Raw genomic sequence first — 17,945 nt, 5'->3', positions numbered from 1 at the left:
TAATCCTAGTAACTTTTCTTTTGTAATCACATCAATTTCTTTAGTTTTATTATTTTGAGGTAAATTGAACTTATGATGATACTTCAACGATATCATTTAAAAACAATTTAAAACTAATTCACAAAAATTTAAATTATTTTAGATTAAAAACACATTAATTAAATGTGAATTTACAGAAAAGTTTCTGTAAAAGAAAAAAACATTTAAAGAGAATCAATTCAACATTTGCAAGTACAATCATATGTTGTCATACATTAAAAAATAGTTATTTCACATACATATATGCGTACACATACACATACACATACACATACACATACACATATACACAAAGAACGCATCGTAACAAGTGCATTCAACTCACCCGTGACTTTGACAGTGTGAATTTTCGAAACATTGCCCACGCTGACGGCGTTACTGACCCTATTGTTGTTGTTATTGTTATTGTTACTGTTATTAATGCTATTATTATTATTATTGCTCTGAGACATAGTAGACGTGCCATTGCCATCACAGGTCTGGTTCAAATTGCCCACACTCATGGTAGAAGTGACGCAAGGCGGCATTACCGATACGTCCTGCAGGATTGAACAATCATCTTAACTTTGACAAATAATTCTTATCACTTCAAGAAGAAACTGAGTTATACATAACGTTTGAAAAATATATTAATCAAGAAAATGCGATTTTTATTAATATTTATCAATATTAAAATTAATATTTATTAATATTAAAATATAAAAAATTAATATTTATTAATATTAAAATAACTCTGTGAGTTAGTTAACAAATTTATGCGATTCTTCGTTTCTTTAGTTTAAAATTATTTTTAGAACTATGTTTAATTAGTTAATTTGCCAATAAGTAGTATAAGAACATTCTTTTTCAAATTTGTATCACAATTAAAAATGTTATTAATAAACAAACAAACACATTTTTTATTTAGAAGTTTGCTTCCAATACAAATACAAAAGAAAAGAATCATTTCCTACTTTTAAAAGTGCGGAGTATATTGAATAGAATAGAATAATTATCCAATGTTAAAATGTAAATTTATGATAATTTAAATACAATAAGTGTCCTGATAATTAATATTCATTATAACCAAGAGTTTAATTATGTTATTATAAAATGATCATAAAACTCCAGTATTTCCAAATGCGCTTTTACTATTTCTAATATTATCGAATATTTAGTATGCAAAATTATATAGATTTTTCTCAGTCTTATTTATTTTAATCTTTTTTCTCTGAGTTCATATTAAATAATAAATTCTAATAATAAATAAAATAATTTATAAATTAAAATCTTTCAAGTACATAGTTTCTCTGATATATGATGCTGCAAATAGTATTTTATATTACATAAAGCTATTTTATATTATTTATTTCTTATATTGTGCATAGAATGTTTAAAAAATTGTTATTTCTTTAAGGTATTTTATTTTTAATCATTCAATTTTTCAAAAGATTTAATTAAAAAATATATTTTCTTATTATATTTGCATTTTTATTATGATCCTCAAAAATTTAAAAAAGACGAAATATTTTATTAAAAAAAACTCTTTAGCTATATGTAAAATTATTATTTGCACTCGCACTTATAATTGTAAAACTTGTTAACTTGTTACTTTGAAATTGTGCCGATTGAAAAAATTGATAATAAGTTGAGCATGTATGAAGAAAACAATAACATTGTGGCACATATTTTTATTTCCTGTTTGCAACAATAATCGTGTATGATTTTCGCTACTCCAAAAGATACGAAAATCATCGGATCAATGATTAATGCCAATTATGTCATATTGATATACTGACATGAAACGAAGCTTTTTACAAACATGAAACAGAGACACGTGGTAAAGACTTACCTTGTAATTATCGTAAAAGCTCACCGGCCGGCTTCTCGGTGCGTACTGAATCTCTTCGTCGGTCTGCATCGTGCGTGTGCCGTGTGACAATATTCCTAAGGGATGCGCGCGCAGCTCGTAGGACGTCCTCCGTAGGTCACTCTCCCTTCTTCCTCCACTTCCGGTGGATCTGCTAAGGTGAGCACAGACAGCGTGACGATACGTAATGAGACCACGGTTAGAGAGTAGTAAATTAACGTCGTGATGCGCAGTTACGTGGTAATTTTATGTGCATAAAAAGAATTGTAAATAATAATTACAAGTCTCGCCTTTAAATGGAAGATAGTGATTACTAAATCGTTGTAACTAGTAAACTAATATATTACTTCAGCTTATTTCTATCAATAATTTATTAATAATATAATTAGAAAAATATAAAACACTTAACAATATTTGTCAATTAATATCACATAATTAATGATTTTCTCTTGACATTTATTAATATATTATTATTATTATCATTTTCATCATTATAATGATCAAAATACTTTTCAAAATTGTAAAACGTTCATCTATTGATATTTAAATGTTCTTGTCAGAAGAGTTGTTAATAACAAATATCATTTCCTTGCTGCACACAAGTCCTTTGCTATTTCCGCAAAAACGTATTTGAATTTAATATACCCTTCACGTGTGATTGATGACTCACAGATTGCCAATTGCAAGTAATTTCGGAAGGGAACTTCCTTCTAATACCATCCGATGCGTCGTAAGTCACGCGTCCGCATCGTGAGGGATGTGCTTGTGCATAAAAGAGAGATGATCACGTGTCCGATAAGGCGAAATCGAAAAGGTCTACGATTTCCTTAATGTCCTCGTCCACGTGCCCAACCATGTGCGTAACGCATCTGTCACTCTATAAATGTCTGGAAAATTGGGAAAGATTGCCCGCGTGAGAGTAGCTTAGATCGGCATCGTTTATTTGGATAAATCATTCATCAGAAGAATGACTGTATACTCTCTTTACTCTGAAAATAACCAATCCCATTATTTCCATACCATTCCATTCTAAACAAATATAGATAAACGTATAATTTTTTTTCAAAATAGCAAGTACAAATAATTTGCATCAAATGATTATTTAAAAAAATATATATCTATTAATTAAAAACAGAAAGAAGTGACTTTGTAGAACTTTTTGTTATTTAATATTTACGATAAATACAATAAGTTAATAAATAAAATGTCTTTCAAACGAATAAGAAAACATACTTTTTCTCTTTCGATTTAATTCAATCAGTGAACAATCTTATAATGACATAACAGTGTCATCATACATATATTAAATAATAAAATGAGAGTAAACTCAGTGTGAAAATTGTTGCGTTTATATCAATGCTATTTAAATCCGTGCTACTATTAAATGAACTTGATCATCGTTTTTGTAAATAATAATTCTCCTAAGTGTTATATTATATAAGGCAGAGGCTCTTGATTTTATCGCTTTTCTGAATCCCATGAGCTATCCTGCTGCTCGCAAAAAAGGAAACTATACTTCTTCGAGAATTCCGACACAAAATACATTAAAGCAGTTTCGGCGTTATGGCTTCTTCGGTCTCGCGAGACATTTAAGTGCTGATGAAACTTTGATTTCGACTAAACAACATTTCCCAAGCCATTAGCACAAGTGACATTTCATGTCTAGTTAATGAAGGGTATCTCTTGAATTTAAGAATTTGCTTTTCGAATAATTATGTAGGAAAAAATGTGTTTTTAAATTTTTCAATAAGTAAGAAATTACGAATGAACGAGAATCATTTTAGAAATTATTTTATATTTATTTTTATATTTAAATTGTATTTAAAACAATTCTTATTTTTTATTTATCTGAGCAATATTAACAGAAAAACTGATCTTAATTATATAATCAAAATGTTTTTGTTTTTATTAATAAAAATATTTTAAAATATGAACATGTAAATATGTATATATTAATATGATGAAATAAATCTTCTTTTTTTCTTGAAATTCGATGTGCAATATAAAAATTTGATACATATAAAATTTTATTTTCAAAATAATTTTGATTCAATATAAAATTTTTAATTTAATTAAAAATATAACAATATTAATTTTTTGTAGTATAAAAAAGCAAACATAAGTAAAACAATTAACTCTTATATCAAACGCTTCAAAAGATCTCATATTTGTATAAATCGTGGGAAACTATACTTATATTTTCTATATATTTTCTATATGTCGATAAAGATAAGAAAGTAAAAATAAATACATTTAAACATTTCTGTAAGAAATCTTTTATATTACAGTATGATGCTTTGGAATGCAACAGCTCATCGATTTTCGTTTACAGCTGTGTCTATTCTAGGTTCACTCAGCACGTTCTCTCTTAGAATTATATGCGAAGCATAACCTTCAAGGAAGCAGAAAAAGTGATGCTTGATGAAGATATTCAAGGTTACGCTTCCGCGAGAATGATGCTGAATATAAAAGACTAGATATCCTCGGAAGCCTAGGGTTATGACGATTATTATTAAACAGTTAAAGAAAAAAAGATTGATTATTGCTTGTAAAAAATTATTTATCTTATGTCGTAGATTTATGTTCATATATAAGCAGACAAGCAAAGTAGCGCGACAAGTTTGTTTTTTGACGTGCTGCTCTTAATACTTGTCGAGTCAGTCGAAGCTCACAGTACAAAAATAATGGATTTATATGTTTCTTTGTATGCCTGTTGCATTATGTATATAGTCAGCAAAATCATATAAAAGAGATGCAATTTTAAATAATAAATCTAACATTATTCTAACATTATTTATTAAATATTTTTTAAGAAACGTGAGAAATTATTTATAAAAGTTTATCTGCATTTAATGTATCAAAATATTAAAAATGTAATTAATTATTATTTATTATTTAAATTTTAGCAGGAAATCACTGATATATTTTGTATTGCACATTGTAAAATTTGCAGAGATTATTAATATTGTTTCAAGAAAAAAGCTTGCAAATTTCGAGCACGTTAAGCGAAGACATAGAAAGAAAAGAATTAAACTGAAGGACAAAAAGCTGTTGTGAGTATCGCCTAAGAGAGCTTAATAGAGAAATAACTTATTTCCAGCTGTATAATTTGAACACACATATAAGCCTGTAAGGTAGGTAAGTCAAACTTTATTGCGTAAGAACCTCAACAATCTCTCGTGCTACTAATGATTACCATTGGTATTTCCATTATCGATCTATTACCGTTGTGAGGATTCTATTGATGATATGAAAAATTGACGCTGATGATGACAATATTTGCACAGTTATTAATAACGATCATATGAGGGCTCATTAACCTCTGCATGAGGCTTTATTGCCTTGCGTATATATTGCGCAATGGTACATTTGTTTAGGAGCTTATGTGAAAGTAAAACCCTGTGTTCGTAAAACTGCGACAAGTATGATCACGATGTCGCGCTCTGATGAGACAGAGAAAAAAAAGGAAAAAATCTTGAACACGTAATCACCTGCTGCCGTATATCGAATGTCACCTATCTATTAGCTGTTGCATGCAAAGATATGATTCAATGTATGATCATCATTATGACATATCGAAAAGATGTTATTGTGTTTAAAGTAATTTAAATAAGTAATTATAGTTAAGAAATAATGTGAATCTGTCTCATGACAATAAAGATTATAAAATCATGTCAATCAATCAAGAGAATAAAATATACAAATTTTTGGTCTTAGTAAAGACTCCTTTTTTTCAATAAATTTCTGTAAAAAAAAACATATTGTGGTAATACATTTCGCAATGAAAGGTTATTTATTATATTTTTAATTTTATTTTTATGATAAGTACATTGTATATGTAAGAATTTAGTTATCTATTAACGATTTATTTTATTACATATATCGTATAAATATCGTTTAAATATTTCTTAAAATTCTTGATTATATGAGTGCCAAAATTTTTACCAGAAAAAAAGATCAATCAAAAATGACTTCGTAGCTATATAATTATGTTTTTTAATTTAAAATTGAATAAAAATGCAATCTCATTACAAATAAAGATAAAGATAGATAAATAAAATAAACAAAATATAAAGAAAATAAAATAAAATCTATTAATATATAAAATTTTCTAAATAAACTATTCTCTTAACTATAAATCCTGTTATTAAAATTAGTATTAAAAATTTATATAATCTTTGAATATATTGCATAATCAATTTTAAATATTTATGTTTTTCTTTAATTTTCATAATTTTACTAAATTCTCATTTCATGATACCATTTTCTATTATGATTTAATGCATGATGTAGAATTATAAATTAATTTTTGGCGCTTCAAGTTTTAAAATATTCAATATTTCTAATGATTCTTATATAAATTAGGTATGTAGATTACGGATTTAATAGTAGCATTGATATAAACGCAATTTTCTATGACAAGAGACTCGCAAAAAAAAATAATTATGCAAGAACATAAAATAATCAAACCAAACGATTTAGCAAAGAGAGCTTTTCTTCATGGGCAAGAGTAATAATCAAATATTAATTATTTATAAATATAAATAATTATTAATTAATTATTTATATTTTTTCTCTCTTTCTCTCTCTCTCTCTCTCTCTCTCTCTCTCTCTCTCTCTCATTTTTTGTTATTGTTTCATCTCATAAATCGCACATATATATATTCTTTTATTGTTTCTTTTTATAATTATCATGAAAGCGACAGCCATTAAGATGATAAAGTCATTTCAGTGTTATTTTTTTATTCTACGATGAATAGTATTTTTCGTACATATACGTCATCTAAAGGTACATATATAATTACATATTATGGAACTTTATTTCCAATGTCATTGTTATGCAATATAACAGTTGCATGACATTTGCTCGTCATTATTTTTTCTATGTTTTCGAAAACGTGAAAACAAAAAATTAAGATCGTGATTAGTCTTAATTGATAAATTTTATAATTACATATAGTTATAATATCCGCATAAATATACTTTTTATTTTTAATAAACAATAAAGAATGAAATATTTAATGCAAATCTCATTTATTTGTTGTATATCAAATATACTCTTGTAAAAATAAAAATTGTTTTGTTAAGATAAAAACTGGCCTGTTGATTATAACTTTTAACTTATTTAAATATATTTTATTTATATTTTTATTTATATTTTATTTATATTTTTTTCTCTTTTTCTCTCTCTTTCTCTCACATTTTTTATTATTGTTTCATCTCATAAATTGCATATATAGATCTTTTATTATTTCTTTTTATAATTAAATCGTTCATTTTATAATTGCGTCAATAAATTGCGGGAAATATGTCACTCTGAAATAATCCTCGAGTGTTATTTATAATATATATATATATATACATACATATATGCGAATATTCAAAATTCACATTAACATGATATTCTGTTTGTCAAAGTGTTTTTTGTATGTGAATAATGCAATACCCGAAAATATATTCTAGCGATAAAATTGATTGAAAGACATTTAAAATATTGATCTTATTGTATCACACACAGCACACACACACACACACACACACACACACACACACACACACACACACACACACACACACACACACACACACACACACACACACACAGAGGTAGTGGAATTAAATCAGCATGATACTAGAATCAAAGTGATGCGATCAAATTTCCTGTATTTCTCTTTCCTTTTCGACAGAAATGAATTAGCTATTATAAATACATATCAAGAAATAAAATAAAGAGATTTATGTTCTTTTTTTTCCTTCTATTTAATTGTAATTTTTAAAAAGACATTTTAACATTAGTGTATTAAAAATGTAAAAAAAAAATAAAAAGTTTCTTTCCATATAAAAGTATTGCACAATCAATTTATCGGTAACAATCGTGCAACAAATTCCGTTGCAATATTTACATACATTAGAGAAACTGCATGCATTGGTAATTATAACTATAAATAATTATAACTATAATTAAGGACGCGAGAAAGTAGCAACTCCATTATACTCGATTTTTATTATGTATCCATTAAACAATTGTGCGTCTCGAGTCCACTTTAATTATGCGTAATTAACGTGCGAACAAGCCGGTCAATATTTTATAATTCAATGTAGGACACTTACGTTTACTAACCTAAATAACACATAGCTTTTCTGTTCCTACGCGAAATCCGCAAAACTAAATCAACTATTCTATATTTCACATAGAATATATATATATATATATGTGTGTGTGTACGATTCTATGTTAAATATAAATAGACAAAAGACAGAATGTATATATTCTGTCTTTTTATCTATAATAATGTATATTATGTATGTGTGTGTGTGTGTGTGTGTGTGTGTGTGTGTGTGTGTGTGTGTGTGTGTGTGTGTGTGTGTGTGTGTGTGTGTACACATATACATAATATACATAAATATACATATACGTATATTATTTATAAATTATTATTTTATATAATTTATATTCTTCATCATATAAACGCTTATTATAAGCAATACTAATTGCTGCAATATAAATTAAACTCTTAAATAATTGCCATTTAAATATACATAAGAATTTATTTAAGAAAATAATTTATTCTATACTGTACTATGAAGAAATACGTAAAAATAAAGATTTCTTTATAAAAACGGAATGATTGATTTTTATTGCTTAATATTAAAAAATAAAAGTTTGTGAAATTATTTATATATGTAATCATGATATTAATATTTGCTTTTTTATGCCATAATATCGTTAAATATTATCAATATAATTAAATGCTAAATAATATTTTATAATTTTAAATCAACAAAAAGATTATGCTATTTAATTTAACATTATCAATAAAATTAATATTAAGATGAAATGAAGTTGCACTATTTATATGTCGTATATATATATATATATGTGTATGTGTGTGTGTGTGTGTGTGTGTGTGTGTGTGAGTGAGTGAGTGTGTGTGTGTGTGTGTGTGTGTGTGTGTGTGTGTGTGTGTGTGTGTGTGTGTGTGTGTGTGTGTGTGCGTGTAGGCATTCTTTGCAATTACTATATGCAAATTATTTATTTAATAATTGACTTAAAAATATATTTCTTACATCAATAACAAAAATATTCAATTATTAGTGTTTCGAAAATAATATATTTTATTTAAACCAGCAAGCAACATAAATAGTTAAGAAACATTTTTTAGTTAATTTTATAAATATATTTTTTGTGAATTATTCATTAGCATATATATTAAATTTAATCTGTCTAAAATCTAATCTAATCTAATCTAATCTAATCTAATCTAATCTGTCTAATATTTGAAAATAGATAATTATAAAATATATAATATTTAGAAATTTTAAATATATTATTTTATATTATCTCTGAACGCATATGTTAATGATAAAATGCCTTGCAGCTCAAATTAATAACTATACAAAAATAATAATAACTGAAAATCATATTGTAAAAGTTTTTTTTTTTGTAGAAGATAAAAAGTGATCACACATGGAACCTATGGCTATTTTTCAATATTACACAAACAACTCATTTGATCATGTTGTCATTGTGAAAAATGTGTTACTTGTTTTATCATACATTTCATCAAGTTTCGCTGATATATTTATCATTGAAAATAGACTTACATTGACAAGATTAACAAAAAAATTTTTAGATTTTTTAGATTTTATGTGTTACATTATTTTTAGGCAGATTCAATTTTTTAATAACGAGAATTGATATGTCGTAATCATGTTTACAAATACAAATAATATATGTAAGGTATATCTAAAAGAAAGAAATATATTAAACAATTTGAACTCTATTGCAAGTTAATAAAAATTTAGTAAAATGTTGTAAACAGTTCTTTTATCAGTTATTTTATAATTTTGTAATATATAATAAATATATAAATTTTCTCCAATAATGTATTATAGTATATAGTATATAGTTAAATCTACATATTTTTGATACAATATAATTTTTATTGTACCGCGAACAATAATAAAAGTTTTTATAAATATTAAAAAAAGTATAACACCATAATCGTTATGATATAAGCGAGCATATGCAGTGTGACACTTGTATTATCGCTGTTTTTGAGATTCTGTTACATTCCATCTCCAAATGTTTAATTCCAAGTCATGAAACAAGCAAGTGATAAAAGCAAGATAACACTTGCGACAACATTTCAATAATATACCCAAAATCATTAACATCATTAACATAAACGTAGCAACGAGACATTTTCTTACCTTTTTTATATAATTTGTAAATATTAAATCTTTTTTTATATAAAATATTTATAATAGATGAACGCTTTATGTTTATCATCTTCCTTCTTTCAAAGAATTGTGTACTTACTTTTAATTTTAATTTTATAAATTTTAATAAATTCCAATTATAAAAGAATTTCTCAAAAGAATTATAAATAAAAACAATTTAAAAATTCAATTTTAATAGAATTTATTATCGTATAAAAATTAAATTGATCACCGACGTACATGTGCACCAGTCCCGAACAAAACTGATATCACATGAGAACGAAATTAGATTTCAGGCTGATGCAGTTTCGGTTCCAAGACACATTCCTTCACTATTTTCATACTGAGACACGTTCTGGCTGGACACAAATATTCTCGCGAAATCGAATCTATACCACTACTATAATAACAATTGGAGCGTTCTCCAACGCAATCGGTAGAGTCAGCCGAACGGGAAAAATAACACGCAGTGTAACTCCACCAACGTCGCGGTGACAACTGAAGGCCCACGTATATAATGCACCGAAGCGAGGTTGAAGAGGCCCCACCAAAGTATGTCCGAAGTCGAAGTCGAGAAGACCAGGTGTCAGAGCGCCTCAAACTGGGGGAATCCTACCGGCAGGTGAGAAACGACCATCTGATCTCTAGTCAAGGATGATCATTCGACCGGCAAGGGTAGCCGGCATTGCGAATCCGTTTGCATTTCTCGAATAAATATTCGTTATAAAAACGAGAAGACAAACAGAAAACCTGCATACTTTTGTTCAAATATTTTTATATATGCAAGAAGATGCCCTGTTCTTAGGGAACAAGACTTAAAGAAGTTATTTTTCTAAAGAATGTTTGATTATTTTATATATAAATATACAAATAGTATTTTTTATATATGGATATCGAGTTCTCTCTAAATTAAATGTAATACAACTCTTTCAATGCGTAAAAATTTTTTAAATAAAATTTTGTTTTTAAACATTTATAATTTTTTAAACGTAACAAAAACATAAGCTAATAAGTAAAATTAAATAATTTAGAATTAATTTAATTTAGCTTACATAAATTAAAAATTTTTAACAATTTAAGTGTATTCTAAAAATCTAAATTTTTAATTCCTGTATAAGAACAATATAAATTTAAATATGTTTAGCAAATAATTTGTTATTAATTTAATAGAATTTCAATAAAAATTCTTGTTTTTATATATATAGAGCTGAGCACCACTGTTGTTACTTTCACGTCGCCGGACGATTCAGGTCTGATGAAAGAACTTATGGAAAGTAATAAAAGGGATAAGAAGAAGGGGATCTACCCACTGATTCCTGTCTACCTTGAGCGGTACTCCATCATTCTACCTTGTCTCTTTCCAAATATCTTTTACTCTGTTATTGTATAATCTCTCACTTGCGATTATCTCAATTTCTTTGTTATGATATCAACGATAATGTTAATTAATGTATATATGTATGTATGTATGTATGTACGTATATATATATATATATACACATATATTGTATGTTTGTAATATTTTCCTTTCATCTAAAACTTTTTTGTTCAATTTAGAATCGGCTTTATTTTTTTAATATCCATGAAATTCGTTCAATATTACTTTATTTTTGACAATTTATATGTGTATAAATATATATGTAGATAATATCTTATTGTTTGTACAATATATGTATATATGTACATTTGTCATAGCAAAATAATAAAATTTTTAATTTAATGCCCTTATTACAATTATTAATTTCATTTTGTTAACTATATCAATTATATATTTGGACAATTGGAATATTATTTTTTCTTTAAAATTAAGATTTAATGTTTAAAATTAAAGAAAATATTAGTGTTAAATGTATAAATGTTTCTTATTTATTAAATTATTTTTTGTTCTTACTTTAATATTATGCAAAATCTAATAAATCACATCCAATAGATTCTTCTTTACAAAATTCCTAAAAAAATGATTTTCCTCCTTTCTTATCTCTTCGTTTCTCCATTGCTTTAAATGAGTGATACATACTGCGGGCTTCGTTGGAAAGTACACGTGTGGTTTTTCCAACACTATGTTTCGCAATAAGAGGTCATGGACAAGAGCGACGATCTTCCTCGCGCAACTCATTAGCGTGATGAATTAGTAACTCCGGTTCAACGAGCCTTCTCGGACATGGATCAAAAGATAGAACGAAAAGAGTACAGTTGAACGAGTACATGCACAGGAGCAATCTTGTCCTTTGTTCCATGTTTGGATGATCACTATTCGAGGGTTCCAGTCTGGTCCATCGCGTATTCCAAATGGGTCTGATTCGATAGGGGACATAGCTTTTCGTTGGGTCAACAGGATATCCGTGTTAAGCAGAATCTCTTTGTTAAAGAATCTAATTTTATCGATTTATATTCCACGAGTCTTATATAATATTTATCATAATTTATATCAAATATTTACGAAGAGACATTTAAATGTGTGTGCATATAATTGTTATTAATTCTTTATATCTAACAAATAAAAGAAAAGATTATTAGAAAATTTTTATAAATAAATCCATAAGAACTATATAATTTTTTGGATTAATTTTTGAATTGATTTTTATAACTATACTTCATATAATCAATTCTTGAAATTAAATATAATAAAGAAAAAATTGAATTCTCAGGAGATCCTAGAAAATATGTCCTTGTATGAACCGTATATTAATTTTAACTTCGATATTTACGATTAAGGAAAAAAAAACCGTATCTACTGTGAATATAAGAAAGAAACCAGTCTCTTGAAATCATTTAGATGGAAGATATATAAGGATCGTGACCAGTCATGTTTATGGTAAAATTCCATTTCAATCATTGACTAATAAAAATATTTCGTATGATACATTTTTAACGCTGACGCTAATATAATGTCATCATTGCTGTAAACTGAGATATTGAATCATCTTATTACTTAATCGTGCATACGCAGGCTTATTTTATTGCGAAAGTTAAAACTTGCATTAAGTATCATTGAGTTTATGTAAGCTTTAGATACATTATCACAATATCTGTATAAACGAAATTCTATTCGTACAAATTTATTAAATAAATTAATTTTATTAAATAAATATAAGCGTTAGAAAACATATTTCTATTTCCCACGAATAGATCATAATTTCTAATTAAATTTCTAATTAAATTTTATTCTTAAATTCTTATAATTCTAATTGTCATATTTTGTTTGATTATCACAGTGTATCTTAAGAAAATTATTTTAAAAATAATAAATTTTTGGAACTATGAACTGTGAAAAAAAATTATTAATTTCTATATTTCTATACGTTTTTAAATACAAATAAATAAGTATAGATATAATAGAAAATATTGCTGATATCGTTGCTCTTTATCTCATGTTTTTCTATAACTATGAGCTATCAAACTTAATATAATTTATTAATTTCTTAATTATAATTTAATATATTTTTTGGAAGATATGTTTTCTGTAATTAATAATTATAGTTTAATTAATAGTTACAGTTTTTAATAACATTTTGTAAATTTATTTCTCAGACATAAATTTAATTCAATTCAAACATGGGAAAGTTCAACTTATATGATCAAAATAACTGATGACGACTAAGATAATATAATAAGTTAAAACTACTGTGTACGTTTATAATACAGATAATTAATAATAATTGCTTTTTTTCTGTAATTATATTGCATTATCGGATGCATTTTACTACATGTATATTCGTTTTAAAACTTCCATACTAGGTTCTTCAGTTATACAAGGATGATAATTTTAGATATTAATAAGTAACAAAAAAAAGAATGTGTTAAATTATAGGAGATAAAACAAGAACAATTCAAAATATATTTTATACAAAATTATAATTTGCATATTAATTGTGCTAATCTTGCAATCTAAAAATAATTTAATAAATAATAATCTAAAAAATAAAAATTAAAATTGTTAAATTGTTAAAATTGTTAAATATTTAATATGAATAAAATATTGTTAATATACGAAAAAATAATAAAAATAAAAATATAATAATTTTGTTAACATTAGAAACAAATTAATTTAAAATAATCCTGCCAATATATAGCAAATTATTACAGTATTAAAAAAATATTGGATATATAAAATAAAATAAAATAAAATAAAAAAAGTTGTAATAATTTAATATGTACACGTGTGTGTGCGCGCGCGCGCGCGCGTTTGTGTGTGTGTGTGTGTGTGTGTGTGTGTGTGTGTGTGTGTGTAGTTTTAACAACACTAAACTAACTTTTCTAAAAAGTTTGTATAAATCACACGAAAATGATTTTATAATATTCATATATAAAAATTAATAAATGTTGATATATTAAAGAAGAGTCTGAAAGCGGTCATCCCGGCATTTTATCACCGAAACTCTTGTACATTAGCGCTTTCAAAGTTTTATTTTAACATGTTGGAATTAAATAGCCAGTTCCATTTTCTGACACTGTCGATAAACTCTCATTCAGGTGCGTGTCCGTGCTACTTCCACAATTCGTCGATCAAGAGTATACTTATATAATTACATATCTATTTACATTCGCGTAATTTTCTTATTGTAGAATAAAGTATTGATAAATATTAACATTGGTATATATATTTATCAACATGTACATATTTATATATATTACTTATATGTATGTATATAGCATTTTATTATTTAAGAAAAAGAGAGCTTAAATAATGGTATTAAAATAAAATATTCTGTTATATCTAGTTTATTATTTTTGATAATAAAATTATTTTTATAATTAAATAATTATACATTTGGTGATGAAAAATTCATCGCTGAATGCATCGTATCGCGTCAGCGAAACATGCGAGAATTCTGACAAAGAAACTCCGTGTAATCGTAGTATTATATGTACATGAAATGTATCAAAGATTGTGTGAGATTAACTGAAATATATAATAACGATTAGAAACTAACTTGAGTGTATTCACTTTAAAATTATATTTTATAAAAATTTATTTAAACTAAAATTATTTAAAAATAGTATTTGATAAATTTATGAATCAATGAAAAAAAAATGAAATAAAAACTATAAAAAATATTAGGAAATAAGTATAGCTAAAATAGATGTGTAATTACATAGCTATACTCTTGATCCACGAATTGTGGAAATAGCACGGACACACACCAGAGATTTTATCAGCAAATGGAAGTGGCTACTTAATTTCAATATGCTAAAATAGAACTTGGAAATGCTAGTTTATGAAGATTTTGACAGTACGAAAAAAGCCGGAATGGCCGTTCGCAGTCATTTCTCTGAATATAACTATGTTAGTATAAGGATAATTAAAAAATGTAATAAAAGTATCTAGTGACAAAAAATATTCAGTTGGCAGCATCATAGAAACGCATAAGACGTGAGAAAGATCAACGAGAATGTGTGGTCGTATTTGTTGGTGAATAATTTTGTTATTTTGTCATTAATCATCTTAATTTGTACAACGTATTTAATTGATAAACAAGTCAATAGAATATCTTATAATTTTATTTTGAATTTTTTTATTCCAATTGATCTTTGTTTCTTATTAAGTTTATTTTGCAGAATTCAATCCAATCGTTCTATCATTAAAAAGTAATATATTTACATAATTTTTATTTATATAACATATTATAATTTTATAATCAATACTACTAACTATTTCACATGGATCAAATGTCTATCTTTTGGCAATAACTGTGAGAATTCGTGAAATGATGTACTTCACTTTAGTCATTTATATATATGGAATTAAATTTAAACGGAATGATAACATTTGAATTATAAAATGACAATCTGTCTATTCTATTAATAATTTTATTTTAGTCTATTATAATATTATAATAATTTTTAAGTTTCAATATTTTACATCTTGATTTATTTTAAAACTATACAGAGTTACTTAAATTCTAATAACTATAAGAAAAGAATTGTATTTATTGCTCTCAGTTTAATAAAACTAAATTTAAATTTATTAAATTAATAAAAAAACTTAATTTGTCCATTGAGATATTGTTTGAAAGTTTATATGTCTTATAAGATGTATTATAATTTATAGCTCATTAGACGCAGACACTTTGTGTTGTGCTTGTGGATATAAGGATACAGATGGTAAACAACGTAAACTGACATGGGCTAACAATGAATTAAAATATAATCCATCATATAATATGTGTCCACAAGATGTTTTACCCTGTATAATGTCTGGTTCACATTTTGGAGGAGAAAAAGAAGAAAAAGTTCTTTGTGCTATGATATGGGGAATGATTCCACCATGGCATCAGGCAAGTTACAATATAAGGCTTTAATAAATTTGATATTTGTTTTTTGCAAATTGGTTACATCACATTTAAGTATGATTGAAAATAATTATTATAAAATACAAATGTTAGATTTTTAAATTACTTTTATCAATATGAACATGTTACAGGGAAATTACAAGGATCGTTCAAATAATATATCCACTCACAATAGTCGTCTGGAAAATATAAAAACATCTACAGTATATTCTCCATCACTGAAAAACCAACAAAGATGTATTGTAGTTTGCGAAGGTTTCTATGAATGGAAACCTAGTATAAATAACAAACTTCAAAAGCAGCCATATTATATATATACAACTCAAGACAAAGATATAAAAGCAGATGATTCTACAACATGGGCTAATGAATTTTCTGAGACAGATGGATGGAAAGGTCTCAAATTATTGAAGCTGGCTGGATTATTTGGAATACACAAAAATGAAGAGGTACATCATCTTTGTCTCTACGATATGTTATATTGGAAATATTTAAGATTTAATAGTAATCAACTGATATTCTAGGGAAAAACTATATATAGCTGTACAATTATTACAAGAGAGAGTAACAAGATATTGTCTTGGCTGCATCATCGCATGCCTGTATGTCTAAGTAATGAAGAAGAATGTCAAGTAAGAGTTTATATAATATCATATATAATTTGTTGAAAGATATTTACTCATTAAAGATATTGTACGTTTTATATATTTTTTAACTTACTAATATCTCTATGCAATTTATTTTTAGGTATGGTTAAGTAAAGATTTATCGATAGATGCTGCTATTAAAAGGTTAAATGATATGGTATTACAAGAAAATGCTTTAACCTGGCATCCAGTATCTACGATAGTCAATAATGGAAACAATAAAACTATCGATTGTAGAAAAAGGATAAAACCAAAGTAAGTAGAAAGCTAAAAGTAAATAATTCATTGCTTTCTAAAACTGTATATCAGAAAAAGCTTACATATTATGTAGATTTTTTAAATTGTAAGGTTAAATAAATTATTGACTTATTGTTATATAGAGAGATCAGTCAGGCATCTTTCATGACTTCCTGGTTGCAAAAAGGATCAGCTGCTTCAAATAAAAGAAAAAGCACAGATAATAAAGATATTAACAGTGAAGAAGAAAAGAAAAAAATCCGAAAGGAAAATTAAAATTTGCGGGAAACTGCTAATTAAATTTCCATATATCTCATCTTCTCTTTCAGTATATTTTTTTAAGATGTACTGTAAACATAAACTTGTATATAATTATTGTTTTAATTATTAATTTAACTAATTTATAATTATCATAAAAACTCAGGAAATATAACTACCTCTTAGAATTACATTTCTATATCATATATTTTTATAAAAAATATTTTGGGAATAAAATTTGTTCTTTCTAAAGATAAAAAATTCCATATTTAAAATTATTTACAAAATATATTCAGAATATATTCATAAAATAATAGACTTGTAACTAAGTGAATTACAGATAGTTCGAATAAAACTGAGTGCATATTATAATTTTATCATATGAAGAAAATGAAAAAT

The 17,945-nt window shown here is 25.8% G+C and overlaps 2 protein-coding genes across 9 annotated transcripts in view; one reads left to right on the top strand and one right to left on the bottom strand.

Moving 5' to 3' along the window:
- Positions 1 to 17,945, bottom strand: part of LOC105422035 (uncharacterized) — a 29,067-nt gene that overhangs the window by 9,516 nt on the left and 1,606 nt on the right. The window contains exons 1-4 of one of the 8 annotated variants that reach the window (XM_089077139.1): positions 10,352 to 10,595; positions 2,559 to 2,877; positions 1,871 to 2,042; positions 365 to 578 (exon numbers count right to left, since the gene is read on the bottom strand). In XM_089077139.1, coding sequence (XP_088933265.1) covers positions 365 to 578; positions 1,871 to 2,042; positions 2,559 to 2,608 — 436 coding nt within the window. In that variant the 5' untranslated portion in view covers positions 2,609 to 2,877; positions 10,352 to 10,595. Of the gene's footprint in view, positions 1 to 364; positions 579 to 1,870; positions 2,043 to 2,533; positions 2,878 to 10,351; positions 10,596 to 17,945 lie in introns of those variants that run through there. The other 7 variants (XM_089077140.1, XM_011631262.3, XM_011631248.3 and 4 more) reach the window with 7 other exon arrangements.
- On the top strand, positions 15,373 to 17,739 carry LOC105422024 (abasic site processing protein HMCES). The gene is made up of 6 exons (XM_011631240.2): positions 15,373 to 15,524; positions 16,164 to 16,389; positions 16,536 to 16,853; positions 16,929 to 17,036; positions 17,152 to 17,306; positions 17,432 to 17,739. Exons 1-6 carry the CDS (start codon positions 15,505 to 15,507, stop codon positions 17,562 to 17,564), a joined length of 960 nt encoding a protein of 319 aa, XP_011629542.2. The 5' UTR covers positions 15,373 to 15,504; the 3' UTR covers positions 17,565 to 17,739.

The sequence above is a fragment of the Pogonomyrmex barbatus genome, unplaced genomic scaffold, assembly GCF_055798465.1.
Source record: "Pogonomyrmex barbatus isolate J1 unplaced genomic scaffold, ASM5579846v1 scaffold2, whole genome shotgun sequence".
NCBI classification, from domain to species: Eukaryota; Metazoa; Arthropoda; class Insecta; order Hymenoptera; family Formicidae; genus Pogonomyrmex; species Pogonomyrmex barbatus.
This window is presented reverse-complemented; position numbering and strand designations above follow the sequence as displayed.

Excerpts from the sequence above, each read along its gene's own strand:
- LOC105422024 (XM_011631240.2), top strand. The coding sequence starts at position 15,505 with ATGTGTGGTCGTATTTGTTG. Across the intron at positions 17,037-17,151 it reads GTAATGAAGAAGAATGTCAA|GTATGGTTAAGTAAAGATTT; the intron begins GTAAGAGTTTAT and ends ATTTATTTTTAG. Across the intron at positions 17,307-17,431 it reads AGAAAAAGGATAAAACCAAA|AGAGATCAGTCAGGCATCTT; the intron begins GTAAGTAGAAAG and ends ATTGTTATATAG.